This window comes from Mycteria americana, chromosome 4 (assembly GCF_035582795.1).
Source record: "Mycteria americana isolate JAX WOST 10 ecotype Jacksonville Zoo and Gardens chromosome 4, USCA_MyAme_1.0, whole genome shotgun sequence".
In the NCBI taxonomy this organism is placed as follows: Eukaryota; Metazoa; Chordata; class Aves; order Ciconiiformes; family Ciconiidae; genus Mycteria; species Mycteria americana.
The window spans coordinates 8,675,899-8,691,710 of NC_134368.1; the positions used below are offsets into that span (position 1 = coordinate 8,675,899).

At 37.3% G+C, this 15,812-nt stretch overlaps 1 protein-coding gene across 5 annotated transcripts in view; it reads left to right on the forward strand.

Annotated features, from left to right (window-relative positions):
• Window positions 1-12,987, forward strand: part of MAEA (macrophage erythroblast attacher, E3 ubiquitin ligase) — a 51,942-nt gene extending 38,955 nt beyond the window's left edge. For all 5 annotated transcript variants that reach the window (XM_075499574.1, XM_075499578.1, XM_075499573.1 and 2 more), the window contains 5 exons: window positions 1,596-1,672; window positions 8,145-8,253; window positions 11,262-11,395; window positions 12,101-12,296; window positions 12,694-12,987. In XM_075499574.1, coding sequence (XP_075355689.1) covers window positions 1,596-1,672; window positions 8,145-8,253; window positions 11,262-11,395; window positions 12,101-12,296; window positions 12,694-12,789 — 612 coding nt within the window. In that variant the 3' untranslated portion in view covers window positions 12,790-12,987. The remainder of the gene's footprint in view (window positions 1-1,595; window positions 1,673-8,144; window positions 8,254-11,261; window positions 11,396-12,100; window positions 12,297-12,693) is intronic.
• Window positions 12,988-15,812: the final 2,825 nt, after the last annotated feature.

Genomic DNA, 15,812 nt, shown 5'->3' on the forward strand with positions numbered 1-15,812 from the left:
TAGTCTTTACAGATGTGAGCTATCTAAACTCTTGTGAATAGCTGCTGTGAAATTGTTTGAAGGTATACAAAGTTGAAATGTATGCATCATCTGATTGTCTAGGAGTCTTTTCTTCTGGTTATACTTGTCTGCAGAACCCATACAGCCTTTGGCTTGCAGCTTACTTGAAGATTCATAAAAACAAAACACAAACTTTGAAGGTTGTTTTGGGATGTGGGGTTTTTGCTGTTGAAACACTTTAACAAAATACTGAGCCCTAGGATTTATTATCATTAAAAATTAAAAAGCTTTATCAATTTTTTAGTAGAAACGAACTTGGCTAAAACTCTAAATGAGGGGTTTGTGTAGATTTGAATAACACTGTATTTTAAAATAGTCCTGTTTGAAAATTTCAAATAAAGTAGAGAAGAAATTTTATTCTTTGCTGAACATGGGCTTGAGTACAGAAAAATGCATAGTTGGAAAATAATTCACTTTCTGTTCCTTAAACGAGTGTATTTAATATATGACAGAATGCATCATTTTTATTTTAAGATTTGAAATGTAAGCCATTTGAACATAAGCAATTGTTACAATGTGTGCAGTAGTCACCCCAGGCAGTTAAGTGATACAAATTTGGAGTTGCTGAAATTCCTACTGAAGTCACTGAGGAATTTTGATATTACTGTGCTGATGGACAATAAACAAAAGGCAACTATTCATTAGAAGCATGGGGGAAGAAAAAAAAATATTTGCCAAATGGAGCAGGGTAACTCAAGGAATACAGTTCTCCAAGATTCAAAGGACTTTGGGTTTTTGTTGTTTTCTTAAGGTAATAAAACAGTTGACTGTGTCCCTATAAAGAAGCATAGTGACTTGTTCTTTTATGGGGGGAGAATATTTTTCTTTTTAATTCCACATATTCAAAGTTTTTTTATAGATTTTGTGAACTGGTGATGGAATTTGATTTAAAGGGACACTGTCAACTTCATTAGGCTTCAAATTTTACCTTTTTCCAAAAACAGGTAAATGCCACTTGGTTTTCTTGTTTGAGACTTGTTTCCAGCATGGCTTTTAGATGTTTGACAAGAAGAGTGGGATAGAAGTTTGAAGAAAGGGAGGGAGGGGATTGCAGCAACTTAAACTCTGTGCTGTTTTTTGTGTAATATTGGGGACTTTCAAAATAGTGTTCAAAAACTTGTTTCTTCTTTGCAGTCTTCTGGGCAGACCTCTCTTGTCTAAATTATTACATAGCCCCAAACTTCTTTTGAATCTACTACTTCAAATTGTAAGAAAGTAGAAAGAAACCACCTGTTACTCTCACTTGCATCTCAGGTAACAATGCTTTCAGTCATTAGGAAAAAGTTCATCCCTGCTAAATACTGAAGTTTTGAAGGAGGCAAGAGGAGGATGGTTTTGTTTGCTTTTAGGGAATTCTGTGCTGATGTCTTGTCTGTAAAGTCAGCATCTCAACATTTTTTTTGCATGAATGCCTAAAAGCAAGCAAACAAGGTTGCATGTTATTAACTCTTTTTTGTTGTGCACATGTAGTACTTAACATACTGTGCAGTGCAGTTTTTGCACCATCTAAGACCCTGTTTTGTCTTTAATCTCAGAGCTGTCTGGAGTTCAGCCTAAGGATTCAGGAGTTCATTGAACTCATTCGACAGAACAAGAGACTGGATGCTGTGAGGTATGAAATTAGGATGCTTACCAAACAATTTTCTTAACAAGATGGTATTATGCATCATTAGAAACATGTGACTACTATTGCAACACCCAGAAGCCCTATTGCTGTAAAGGGTTTTGCTAGTGTTGTGATCAGTCTTCGGTTTTAAGCTGGGGTTGAATTTTTTTCTTTCTAAAGGCAAGGTGTCATGCCACAGATGCACCTTTTTAAAAACGTAATGTTGCTGAAACTCTGCATCTTCTTACTCTTCAAAATCAAGGTTTAGAAAATTTATCTGTTTTATAAAACAATTGTATTTTCTGGTGGCATACAATCCAAAGAATATATTTACCCTTAACTAATTCTGAAGAGGTACAGCTAGCTTCTCATAGGAACTCACTGCAGTTTTAATCACAAAAAATACGAAAAGGTTAATGGAACACCCATCTAAAGCTTAATATTTCCATTTTGACTGAATTCTCTTCTGTTTTACTATCTTCATTAAACTTTTTGTTCTACAAGTTATGTTTTAGGCCAGGTTCACTTTTTGTATTGAATGGATAATTTGGAGTTCTATATTGTCACGTATGTGAGAATAACGAGCTATGTTATGTTACCCCCTCTCCCTTCCCCTGGCCTCAAATGAAGAAACCAACTCAATATCCTTTTTCATCTCTCTTGAACTAGTTCAGTGGGGACTACTTTGGGAAGAAAGTAACACTGCCCAAGGTGGTGTGAATCAGTAACAGAACTAGTCAGACCTAATCACTGCCTGACTTCAATCACAAGACAGTCCTTCTGGCAATACTTGTAATATCAGGACATGAAGCAATTTATGCTTTTAAGTTAGTGGTCCTGATTTACAGTGTTGGAATAATGTTCCAGGATAATGCAGGAAACCAGTTCTGCTGAAATGAGTGGAATTTTCATACTGGGACTATAAAATGTATTGATAATTCTGATAAGCAGTGATCTTGCCAGCACCACAAAGTATGATGAAGGTAGCAGAGCTACTGGAGCTTACACATGGACAAGGGAGAGAGGAACTCACAGCAGGTTCTGTTTGTAAGAATATTTAAACCTAGAGAAAGGTGACAAGTTTTATGGCCAGACTTGAAGCTTTGCTGATACATTCTGGTGATAACACTGTTGTCACTTAACATTTCTGGTAAGTTTTGTGTTAAGGAAGTTGCAAGTCTTACTGCCTCTAAAACTGTACTAGGTACTCCAGAAATTGAAACCAGCAGGAGGCTTGTATTTGTGGCAAAGTTGCTTTTTCATCAGAGGAGCACAGAGCCATAGAAGACATATAAAGTATCATAACATAAGCACAGACTGAAAGCAGTCTAGCGCATTCCCAAGTTTTACATGTAGAAACTCTTCTGCAGGGCAAACCACGTAACTTCTCTTGAATAGAATGGGTGAGAGACTTAGTTGTTTAAAAACAAGAATAAAGGAAAAGGTAGTGCAAGTATGTGGAAAGGCCAGTCTAATACTACCACCACCCCCAAAGTTACTCACCTGAAGTTTTATCATTAGTTCCAGTTATTTCTAATTTCATACAAATGTGGTGCTTGCTTTGAGCTAAGTCATATCATTCCTGCTTTGCCCTACTTGCACCTAACTCATCAGTGTTTTGGTCCCAGCCAATGCCAATATGCAATATGATAAACTCCAGCTAATTTTAATGTTAATAATTAAAAAAAAAAACCCAACCCTGCATGCTAGCATTTAGATATGTGTACTTAGCCTTTGATAGAGTTCTCAAATCCTAAGGAATTGTCAGGTATGTATGAAAAGTGTGAAAGACACTCAACTACATTATCTGTCTTCTGAAGCCCATGGTGCTCTTTATATCCCCTGAATACTGTGCCTTTAGCTTTATTCTCTGCTAAGTTTGCTTCTTTGCCAAATGTGCAGTCATGCATCTTAACAATGAGTAGTCCATGCTTTAAAAACTACTTTCTTTGAGCTACAGCTTCCTTATGTAGCTTGGAAACCAGAGGGCTGAAATAAGGAGATAAGGTCATTCTGTATTTTATTGTTGTTACTAGATATTTGTTTCCCTCTGATCCCTTTTCCACATCAGAACTGGTAAAATTTGCAAGTTGTCAACCCTCAAGAGGACCCAGTACTCTTGGTGTGGAATAACTTGTACTATCATAGCCTCTGAGGTTTAAAATTTACAGCTCCTATCTACATTGCAAATAGGCATCCATATTGAATGTTGTTAGGGGTGAAGCATGTATATTCCATATACCTATTGAAATTCAGCATTGACATACATTTTATACTCAGCAATTATAACTTGCCAGTGATAACAATGCTGCTTTAACTTCATAATGTCTTGTAAAATGAAAAGGAGTTACATAAGTCCTTCTATATCTTAATTCACTCTTTTTTTTTTGTTTTAACAGGGTGAATTTTGATAATTTTGTACGTTCAGAGTTCAATGCCTCAATGCTTTCCTTAAATAATGTGGCTTTAAAATGTTAGTTTCTACCATTTCATTCTACTTTGCTTCAAAATAGACATGTAATGAATAAGGGAATATATTTTGGGAAGGTGTAGCATAAATCTCATTGCAACGGTTTGCTAGAAGCAACTTGTGTTTTTATTAGCTTGCTTCTGTTAAGTGCCTGCAGCAGGATTCTTTCAGTATTGTGTCCGTGGTGCAATAAATAGGTCAGGCATCCATTAGAAAGCAGAGAAAGAGGCTGTTTACCAAGTAGTTTCCTGTATGAGTGGAACTCGGCGAACTTACATTTTGTTGAAACGCAGCTGGTGTTTAAATAAGTTTGAAAGCTTTGCTTACTGCCTGCTGAGAACCTCTAAAGTGACATACTGCTTTTAGGTTAAAATTGATGTGAGCTTTAAAATTATACATCTTATTAAAGAAGTGTTTGAATGTCTGTAGCTTTTTAGAGTATGAGGACAAATGGACCTTCCTCTAAGGTAGCTTATCAGAGCAGTCTTGAAAGTGCAAGTTTCAAGAATGTACAAAAACTATTTCTTGAATACAAAGAGTAAATCTCTTAAGCTTAAGTACATCACAAAGTTTTTTTCCCCGATATCATCAGCCTTTAACTCCCACAGTCTCTTTAGGGTTTGGGGTTTTTTTTGTAAAGCTCATACCTATTACAGTGACAATGAATGACTGATGACACTAATTTCACACTTTCGGGGCTCTCACTAATTTCCTTCTCGGAAATCTGACAGCTTTCTGCTACTTTGCTCTTACAAGATGCTAGAGATACACAGAGTTCTTAGTTAAAAGCTTAACAAAACACCCTGTGCCCTTCTTGTTCTTGGGATATAAAGGACAAAAGGAGTAAATAAAAATAGCTGATGACGTGCAGAGTTAGAAGAAAGTGGCCACAGTCTATTCATTTTAGCAAACTTCTCTCCTACAAGGGTGAATAAACACAGTTTGTTCCTTTATTTTTATTATGAGGTGGGGTGGGGTTGAACAGGTGTATAAAAATAATAACAAAGCTTTTGAGCACTTTGAGTATAAATTTTGCTAGTAGTCACAATGGTCTCTAAGATAAAGGCATTCAGGCATCAGTCAGAAAGACTGAGCAGAAGGAACAAGTCCTTTCTTGATAACACTATGCTTGTGTTCAGTTATTGCTACTTCCTGATAAGTATGTTCCTTCTTGTATTCAGGCATATGTAGATATACACATACACACTGTATAGCTTATATACTCTTTTAACAACTTAATGTCCCCTTAGTAGACAGTAAACTGTAAATCTTCAAGTCTTCATAAATATCCTTTCATTCTTGGATTTGTCAAGTACAATATATCTGATGTGCCTGTGCGGGCTAGAGGAACAGCTATTTCAAACAAAAGATGATGGACTTTGTCCCCACAGAGTTTACAGAATTGTTCTGGGATTTGAAAAACTACATTTTCTACCTATTACTTTGATCTGTCATAAGAATTTAGTTAGTGGTTTCGGTGATGGTCCACTGGTCATGATTTAAAAAAATAATTTAAAAAAAAATTTAGCCCCCTGCCTTAGCTATACTGACTAGTGTGTACTAATGGTGGTAGAAACATTGTAAGTAAGCATTGTAAGGTTCATATCTACCTCCAAGAGCTTAATGTTTGCACAAGGAGATGGAAATAGCTGAATTAAAAGGGAAGGGGTCAATAATGGCAGGAGGGCAAATAAGGTGTTATTTAAATGTTGTGTGTTCATGAGTACTTGCATAGTACTGTTTCTTGCTTCCCAATCTAAAAAAGACTTTAAAGTGCTATGAGTGAACAAACTTGCTTCTCTTTTAAAGGATATCTTCCTTAATTTTAATTTTCAGTGTTGGCACTCAGAGGATGAAGTTCAGACATTAGCATGGCAGGCTTTGTGGGAAAACTTCCTTGTTTTCTTAAGGGGCACAGGCAGAAGGGAAAGTCGGGAGATGAAGACTAACAGAAGGTCACTTGCCAGAAGGAATTAGGTTCTCTCTTGAACCCAAAATGGCCACCACATTCCAACATGTTCAGTACTTTGCAAAGGATGGAAGTGTTGGATTGCTGAGCCCTTCTCCTTTGAATGGCTAGCACACACATAGTGATTATGTATCACGCATACACAAAACAGTGTTAATTCTAGCTCTTCTTGAACACGTACAGTAAGTGTGGCCGGTATTTGCCTGTTGCAGCTCAGGGCCTTCCTATAAGCAAGGGGAATGTATTGTTGAAATGCTGTCTGTGAGAGCAAATTATCAAGGCCTGATGGGGAGTAGGACCATGATACTAATGAGGCTGGTGCAAAACTGAAGTACCACTTCTGTTTTGCCATCACAGAACACAAGTGCACAGTGATCAGTTCTTTTAAGATTATTTCTTTTTTCTCCCTCATGCATGCACACACAGTAATTTAGCTTAACTGGTAGGTCTGAATGTTTTGCTTTGCCTAAGCTTTCTTTTAAATAGCTATTGCTTTCATCTGCAGCTCTGCACTAGTACTTTTTTTTAGCTTTCTTCCAGTTTGTCCAGGCTGCCTAGTCTCTTCTCTCAAGCCATGGGTTTTGTACTTCTGCTCTCATAACAGTAATCACCTGGAGAACAATATTTACATTCCTGAATTGCTCACCCAAAATAGGAAGTTGGGTGGAAACAGTCTGTCCTACAAAACTTCCATTGCTTCCTGGTTTGGGTGGGAGAGGAAGTAGGAGTACGGAAACACTGCTAAAGAGACTGTTCTCATGGTATTGATGACCTAAGTGTAGTTAGTGGAACACAGAATTGGAAAAAAAAAATACTTATCTAGATTATTTTTTTTTCAGTTCAACCCATGAAATGGGCAATTGGAAAATACTGTATATTCCTAAAAGTAATTTGTAACTTCAAACAGATTTTAACAAGACTTTTTAAAAGTTAAAAAGAGGAAACACTTAGAGTACTTCAGAGATGACTTGGTATCTTCCCCATAATACAAACTGTGGAGAAAATAAGGCATAGAGAAGACTTTTCTACACTTACACAATGCTAGAAATTTAATAGCGTGCTGATTCTGTACTTAGTCTACTATGGAACATCTGTGCACCACTGGAAACAGGAGCTTTTAGCAGAAATGCTGAACTGGTCATGCGGCATAAAGGCTGGAGGGGTTTCCTGCACACTTAAACTCCAACTTGAAAATTTATCACCTTGGGAAGACTAGATAGGGGAGGCTTTCATACAGTGTTTTAAAGTAGTTGACTATCCTTATAATCTGATAATAATTCTCTGGTTTCTTAGTATTAATTTCCTGAAAAATATTAAAGCTTTTATTTTTGCTTTAAATGCATTTCTGGTAATTCTGTCACTTCTTTCAAATATCCAGGTTTTCAGCTTTGCGTGTATCTCTTATAATCAGCATGTGTTACAAGTACAAAAACTTGTACTGAAGTTCTATTTAATTTTTTATTTCCCTGACAAAAAAATTTGCTCTTAACAAGGTGCTTTCTACTACATTACCCTGCAATTTCTTGTAGTCTGCACAGAAAGTCATATTGCCTTCTAGCCTATACAAAAAAATCATCTATTCAAAAGTAAATGTTCTCTCAAATGTCAGTATAAACAAAGTAGATATTTGAATGCTCTTGATGTTTAATGGTTTGGAATAGCTGATTATCAGACTGCATTTATCTCACTTGAGAGTGTATGCCAAAGGAGTAAGCGTGATACATTGAGCTTGCATAAGCAGAGACATTTCTTCTCATAATCATGGATCTGTCATTCTAGCTGTAGGTGAGGTAAGACTTCATGCTACAGTAAGAAATTCTGATTTCTAAGAAATTACAGTGTAAATGCTAATTCTTAAGTCATTCTTGCATTCACATTTGCAGGATGTATTTTTTCAAGCCCTTTAAATGCATCACCTTTTGGAGTTCATGTATTGAGAGCAGAATCTAGAGTTTTTCTCTGAAATTTTACATAATTATGTAAATCTAGTTGATTTAGAAACAAGGCTATCTAATAAAGCTATAAATTCTGTATTTCAGACATGCAAGAAAGCATTTCAGTCAGGCTGAGGGAAGCCAGCTGGATGAGGTTCGACAAGTGATGGGAATGTTGGCCTTTCCTTCAGACACTCATATCTCCCCCTATAAGGTAACATTATGTTTGAAATTCAGTGGTACAGCAGAATAATAAAATACATGTTGCAGTTCTTTTTCCTTACAGGAAAAAGCATTGGTAATCTGAAGACTAAATGTTGTTCTAATTTTACTTTCTAAAATCCACCTTTATAATAGTCCTTAATTTTAATAACCAGCCCTTGCCTGTAGATTAATCCAAGTAGTATTTGTATTGTTGCAGTTGGATCTTAATAGTAATGGACAGATTCCCACTGAGCTAGGCTTACTACCAACCCAGCACTTAAAGATCTGTGGGACTGGAAGCATGATATGCAAATATACAGCAAGAGACAGAAGATGGGGAAGTACAAAGAAAAACAGGAGAGTTTTGTTCAGCGTACTAGGCTGTGGCCTTAATAGACTAGCAGCAGTTCTTAATTCTGCTTCTCAAACTACTGTTCTTGTGGTGGTTGGGATGAAGAAAGGCAAGATGATTTGAATGATCTGAAAGCAGTATTTTTGATGCTTAAAAGTAAGTGTTCGTTTATTTGGATTATACAATGTAGTGGTAATATCTACACCTAAATTTCAATCAAGCAAAATTCACAGGTAGTTACTGTTTCTACACATTTTGAATTTGTTCTGTGGTCATGTGCTAATTCACTTTTTTTAACTTGGCATTGGAAGCAGAAGGTAGACGAGTTGAGCTGGCAAAGCAAGACAAGAATCCTGTGAAATGCCAAGCCAATACGTGGCAATGCCAGTATGAACATGTTTTTTGAAGACTTGATGATGAAATCAACAGTTTAACAAAAACAAACAAAAAAAAAACCCCAAACCAACAACCCACAGAATTAATGTGAATTTCTTTGCTAATCCTGGAGTCCTAGAAGGATCCTGGTATTTTGGATTCTACATTTGATGTGAGTTACGAGCATAAATGATAGATGTGTTAGGAGACTGGGTGTAAGACAGAGCTTGTCATTGTTTTAGTAGTTAGAAAGAAATAGGCAGGAAATAAATATCCTGTATTTTGTTCTAAGGGCTAGTTTGGACAGAATGTTTCAATGAGGGAGAGCAAGGAGAAAAGCTAGTATTGTTTCACGTACAACTGTGCAATTGGAACAAATTCCCTACTACTTTTTATGGATTTGACTTAAAACATTCTACTTTATGGAAGCTGTGTTTTGCATCCTCTAATAATTACCTAGATAAACAGAATCATGGAGTGCATGCTTGTTTGGAGATACCTTTAACATGTTGACTAGGAGTTCTGTCCATAAATGGCTTCTTAAAATGTCTTTAAGTAAAATTACTTTTAAATCTGTGAGAAAGTTTGTCAGATCTTAATATCTCTAATCAACTGATTTTTATTAATCCAAGGGAAGAAGCATCTTCCATAACCAACGAATACAACTTTCTCCAGCTTGCTGTCCTATCTTTCAGGACCTCAAGGAAAACATATTTAATGTTGTGGCAAAACAAGCTATTTTCTTTTGATATCCTTTGAACAAGCTTGTGTAGCTGTGGCTGGAATTATTCCAACTGGACATGTAGTAAGCTGCTACTTTTGTGTCCCATCACCTAGGCCCTTAATACTAAGCTTTTCTTAATCATTAGTAGTACTTTATCTCTTTATTATGGATCTATTGTAGGCTCTGTCTGTTACCTCTTCTCAAGAATTGCCTTAAGGTCAGAACAAAAGCTTCATCCTGGAACTCCGGGAACGTTCTGGCCTTAAATGGGGCAGGTGATAGAACAAACAGACATGCAGTCTAGTGGCAGAAACAGTGCTCTTGGATAAAAGTTCTCAGGCCAGTCTGATCTTCCTGAGGTGGGGGAATTCCAGGGTACAGGCTACAACAAAAGGTAATGCTGGAGTCCCTCCTCCTCCAGTGTCTCTACTTGAATGAACAGGGAACTGAGGAGAGGTAGAGTGGGCCATGGTGGTACAGAGCAAAGCATAAAGACTAGTGTCTACATTATGGTAAAATCACTGCCTAGTAATTTTGGTATAACATGTTTTGAATTTGTTGCTGCTACTCAGTTTATTGTCCGTCACTAGTCTTTGATTTTCTGTAAAAGCCTGTTTTATGAACTAAACATACTAAAATATATTATTGTTTCTCCTAGTTGCCTCAAAAGTGTAGCATGCACAGTTGATAACATGAACTTATTTCTAAGATAAACAAACATTGTCACTTCTCATGACCAAAATGCAGGTTATGGATACAAAGGAGAACGGGTGCTAGAAGAAGAAAGGATTAGGTGGTTTTTGCCTGTATATATAACACAAGAAGTATATTTTCAAAGGGTCTTCACTTCTTACATGACTCTCACAGCATTGCTTTTAGGATTCAATATGTCCTTGACCTGTGGGTTTAGTTCTTGCTTCCATGAAAAAAACATCCCTACTTTTAACTACTGTTCCATTTTTTTAGATAACCCACAGCATTACAATATATAGTAAAGAATTTTGTCCTTAAATGCATAGCTTAGCTAAGCTTTCTCTAACCTGCAGTTGTGGCAGCTCTTCAAATTAAAACCTCTTTTCTCCTCAGAACTGGTATGAAATTCTGTAAACATTATGTATTACAAAGAGGTAGCAGCAGAATTGGCCTGACATGAGGTAAAAAAACACTTCTGACTTCTCGATGTTAATGGTTCAGAGGCTATAGAGCAAACATTCCCCAATACTAATGTTGCTTCATAAGTAGGCCAGCATTCTAGAAAACAAAATGCAAGAAATAGCCTTACCAGCGTTTACATATCTTAATTAGAACTTTTGGTAGATGACAGAGGGAGATTGAATATTGTTATGCCAACTATTTTAAGTAATACTTGATTTAAATCATATTTCTAATAAAGTAATGTTAAAAGGTACTTTCTAAACAAGTACATTCATACTGTGCATTAGCATGTATGCTTTTATTTTGTGATGGATTCAGTCTAGTGCATTTTGCACAATTTACTACTCCCAGGCTTTTCCCCTCCGGGACAATTAGATTGAAAACAACTTATAGTTTTGTTGTTTTTTAACAGGATCTCTTGGACCCTGCTCGATGGAGAATGCTGATCCAACAGTTTAGATATGATAACTACAGACTACATCAGCTGGGAAACAATTCTGTTTTTACTATAACACTCCAGGCAGGCCTTTCAGCTATAAAAACACCGTATCCTTTAATGCAGATACTACTGTCGAGTGCAAAAAAGCATTGTGGGTTTTTTCATTCTGTGGATGCTTTTCCGAGAGCTGAAAGAGGAAATGTGACACAACTAGTTTTGCTCATGAGTTGTTTAAATGGAGTATGAATTGGTGTCTCTATTAAATTAAGGGGATATTATAATAAATGGCATTATGACTTGGAGAAAAAAAAAAGGCAAGCCCAAAGCAAAATTTTAAGGTGAAATCTACACTGTGTTTGCGTACTAGGCTATCTTTCCATGTGACTTAAGTTAGTGAATATATCTGCAAAAGTTAGTAAGCTGGGTCAGAATTATTTTTTTTTAAGCACTTACAGACAAATTTACCCTGTCTGTTTTTATGTGAATATTCAAATATATCCTGCATCTTTTGAAACTGAGTTGGATTTGCCGCACACTATGGTGTGTTAGAGAAGGACTGGTGCTACTAAAGCGTTCTACAGCAGAAACCTTACCTGTAGAGGGTGCCAGATACTTGTTGCTCACTCTTGTTCCTTGAAACAAAGCAAGCACTTGATTCTTAATATGTACAGATTAAATTTGAATTAAATGGTCCTGTACATTCTATAACCTAGGCTGTGTTTGCACAGTTTACCATCTTTTTTCTAATGGATGTCATTAACTAATTGTTGTTGCATTCTGTGGTGGTTGTTCCTTAACTTTCTGTTAAACAGACAGTGTTATAAAGAGGATGGGAGCTCAAAAAACCCAGACTGCCCTGTGTGTAGCAAATCCCTGAACAAGCTGGCTCAGCCTCTGCCTATGGCACACTGTGCCAACTCCCGACTAGTCTGCAAGATTTCGGGGGATGTAATGAACGAAAATAATCCTCCTATGATGTTACCAAATGGATATGTCTATGGATACAATGTGAGTGTTGAAATCAATGACTTACGGAAGTCTAAAAGAGCAGTGGTTATCATAACTTTCTATAGCAAAATAAGAGCTTATAAACTCAGTCGGAAAGTTAGAATTATCTCCTATAGTAACAGAAGAAAAGTAACTTCTTGCAGTAATTTTTAAAGGACTGTATGTGATTTAATTGGTCTTTAAAGAAGCTAATGTCTGATTGAATGTATGAATTTATAACATGAAATCAAACGGCATTGGAAATCTTTCCCTCTGGAGAGCGATAATGTAGAATGAGTAACTTTTGTGGGCAAAGATATTTTGACCTCAGACTATAACAAAGTTTATTTACTAAACAGTTAAACAATACTTTGAGTTACTATTGTGAATATTATCTTTTGATTTCACTCTTTTTCAGTCTCTGCTTTCTATTCGTCAAGATGACAAAGTAATTTGCCCAAGAACCAAAGAAGTCTTCAACTTCTCACAAGCTGAGAAAGTCTACATCATGTAGGTTCATAAAACACATGATGAAGTGCCGCTGGAATTTTGACACAGTGTATATTGGCAGACCCTGTAAAGGGGGGGGCCTTAATGTGTGGCAAAGAAGCAAAACCTGCCACCTTGGGGATCAGACCTGTCGGTGGCATTATTGTTTCTTGCGACCAAAGATCAATGAGCAACAATAAACACTCTTTAAAAAAAACAAAAAGAGAGGAATTATGACTTAAGTTTGTACTTGAATAAAAACAAAAACAAATTTTGATTGTTAAGGTTTTGTAACATAAGGTCAAAAATTGGACTCTTCTCAAAAGTACTTTCATCTTCTAAAGGATAACTTTCTTTAAAGATGGACACTTGCACTGGGGGAAAAGTTACAACAGATTTGAAGTTAAATCCATTTTTCTTCCCTCTTTTTCACAATTGTCCAAGACCCTTTTGTTATCAAAGATTTCAGTACTACCAATATGTTCTCCTCTAAGCTCCTCTTTGCCTTCTTTATGATCCTCTCGTGAAGTAATCCTGAACATGAATTATGTAACTTATTTCCATGGGAAGATGTTGATGTCTTTGACACAAGACTGGCTTCTCTGGAGGATCAACTAGGGACTGGTTTGAAGGAGTATGAAGTCTTTTTCCAAACCCAAATATTTTAAGGAGGTTGCATAAGTATCAAGAGGAACTGAGAACATTTCAGGCAAAATCTAATGCTTGTTTAAATGTTCTTTTTCCAGTCTACCATAGTGTTAAAGTCCTTCTAAAGTTATTAGTTATGTGCATAGGGTTCAATATGAAATCATTAGTGCTACTGCCTTATTTCTTGCTTTGAGAATGTACTCACATGAAAATGAGCTGGTATTCTTAAGTGTTGGGCAAAGTTTCTGAAGATGCCTTGCAGGATGATTACATAATTTTAGGGTCTAAATAGTATTCATTACTGAAACTAATAGTTCAATTTTAACAACTACAGAACACATCCTTATGACTTTTCAAAAGAATTAAACCATTGTAGTTTAAACAAAACCATATTGTAGAGGTTTGTATTTAGCGCTTATTTTTGCATGTTGATGTTGATTAGCTAATAAAAGATTGTAAATGTAAAACATGTTAATAAAAATTGTTTTCCATTTCTTGATTATATGAAAGTAGAAAGCTGCTTTGTATTCAAATGTAAAAAACAAAAATTTAACTCTTTTATAAGGGTCTCTCTTGAAAGGAGTGCAACTTCCACTTGTTGTGTAGTGTTCTGCAAGATTAAAAAAAAAAAATCACCTAAACCACCCCACCACGACCATAAACATTGTTCTTCAGAGCATTGGTTTAAAGTTTTTATATTTTAACTGTATACTCCAGTCTACATTCCTGTCCCATTTTTTTTCTGTTGCTTCCTGGAAGACTGCCTAATGTCCTGGAGACTTTCTGTTAAAGAAATTCTGTGGGAGATGCTAGGTGTGCGGTTTTGATGCCTGACCCGGTGCTTTAAAGAAGGCAAACACAGAATGCTGGAGGGACCACACCTTCTATTCCTGTTCAACACTTAGAGATTACAGATATATAAGCTGACTGTATCAGCCACTCTGAAACTGTAAATACAGTGGGATTTCCAGTGAGGTAGATCTGAAAAGGTTCTCTTTTCAGTAAGCATATGTTATTGATGCTTCTGGAGAGGTATATCTGGAACACTGCAGAGCTGCCAGCTTGGCAGAGACCAGTGTTCTTGCGCTGAGTGCTGGAAGGGCCCGTTTCCCTCAGCATATTCTGAAGTGGCAGATTTAGCAGTTCCTTAGAACAAAAGCAATGTGCCAAGAGTAGGTGGAGGCAGATAATGAGAGAACTTGCATCAGTAACTGGAGTAATGGGCTATCAGTTAAGCAGTAACTGATCTCTTCCTTCCTCATGGGGCAACACTTGAAGCATCATCAGCTCAAAAGGAAGAGGACATCACCCTGGGGAGCAGCATTGCTGAAACCCAAGTGGAAAAGCATCTCTTTTTCTTTGGCAGACTTCACAGCAGAAGGCAATGGATAACTTTGAGAATGGCAACCTCACTTTTCCCTACTTTACAGAAACGTATAAAAGGCCAAAGCAGGGAGGAAGGGGTAGATTTCTTACCAGCCCTGAAGAAATGTGCGGTAACTGCACAACAATTGTAGGGCATAGAAATTGTTGCTTTTGCTTTTCTAAGTACTGGTTAAAGCTGTGGTTTCCTGAGATTTCCCCCCTTTTTGCTTTCTGTGGCCTAAGCAGAGTGGTGGAGAAATCCACACTCCCAAAAAGCCTAGTTTGGGGAGGGAGAGGAGGAGAGCAGCTGTTCTATGACAGGAGAGCCCCTGTTTATGGGAAGTGTCATTTCAGAGGGCCGGGTGCCAACATGAGGTCTGGGTCCCTGATGGTGTGTTAGAGAGAAGGTGCTCAGAAGGAGTCGAGGAGAGCTTCAGCTCTTTGTTAGCCATAATTGCTCACTTCAGAAATCTGCAGTCAAACAACCTATTCTGACTACAGTGAGACCTGTTTGATACAGGCAGTTGTAGCCTCCTGGCTGACCCCTGCGGACGGTGTCCAGTACGTGCACCTATAGGCTAGCTTTCATTCTCAAGCTTGCTCTGGCGTGGCTTTAGAAACCTTCCGGCTTTATGAGGGTCAGAAAGGGTGGCAGGGATGGTGCAGCCTGGAGTTCTGGTTTACGTTCCCCGAGTGCTTTCTGCAGCCTTGAGCTCAGAACCCTGCAGAGGTGTCAGTTTGTAGCTCGTATCACAGGTGGCTTCAGACATCAAACCAAGAGCAGTGTGTGACTCGTAGTAAGTGTAAACTTATTGCCTGCAAACACTATTTTAATAACTGTTCCCTCACTGCATTGATTCCTGCCTGTGGGTGTGCTGAGAGGAGGACTTTGAGAGTATGGTTTGTATAACACTGGTGGAGGCGGGGCAGTGTTGTAGAGGTGCTCCTCAACAGTTGAAAGTTTGGGTAAAGATCTTGTTCAACCTGTCTCATTCTAGCAATATCTTGCGTAGCAGTAAGATCGTAAAATATAGG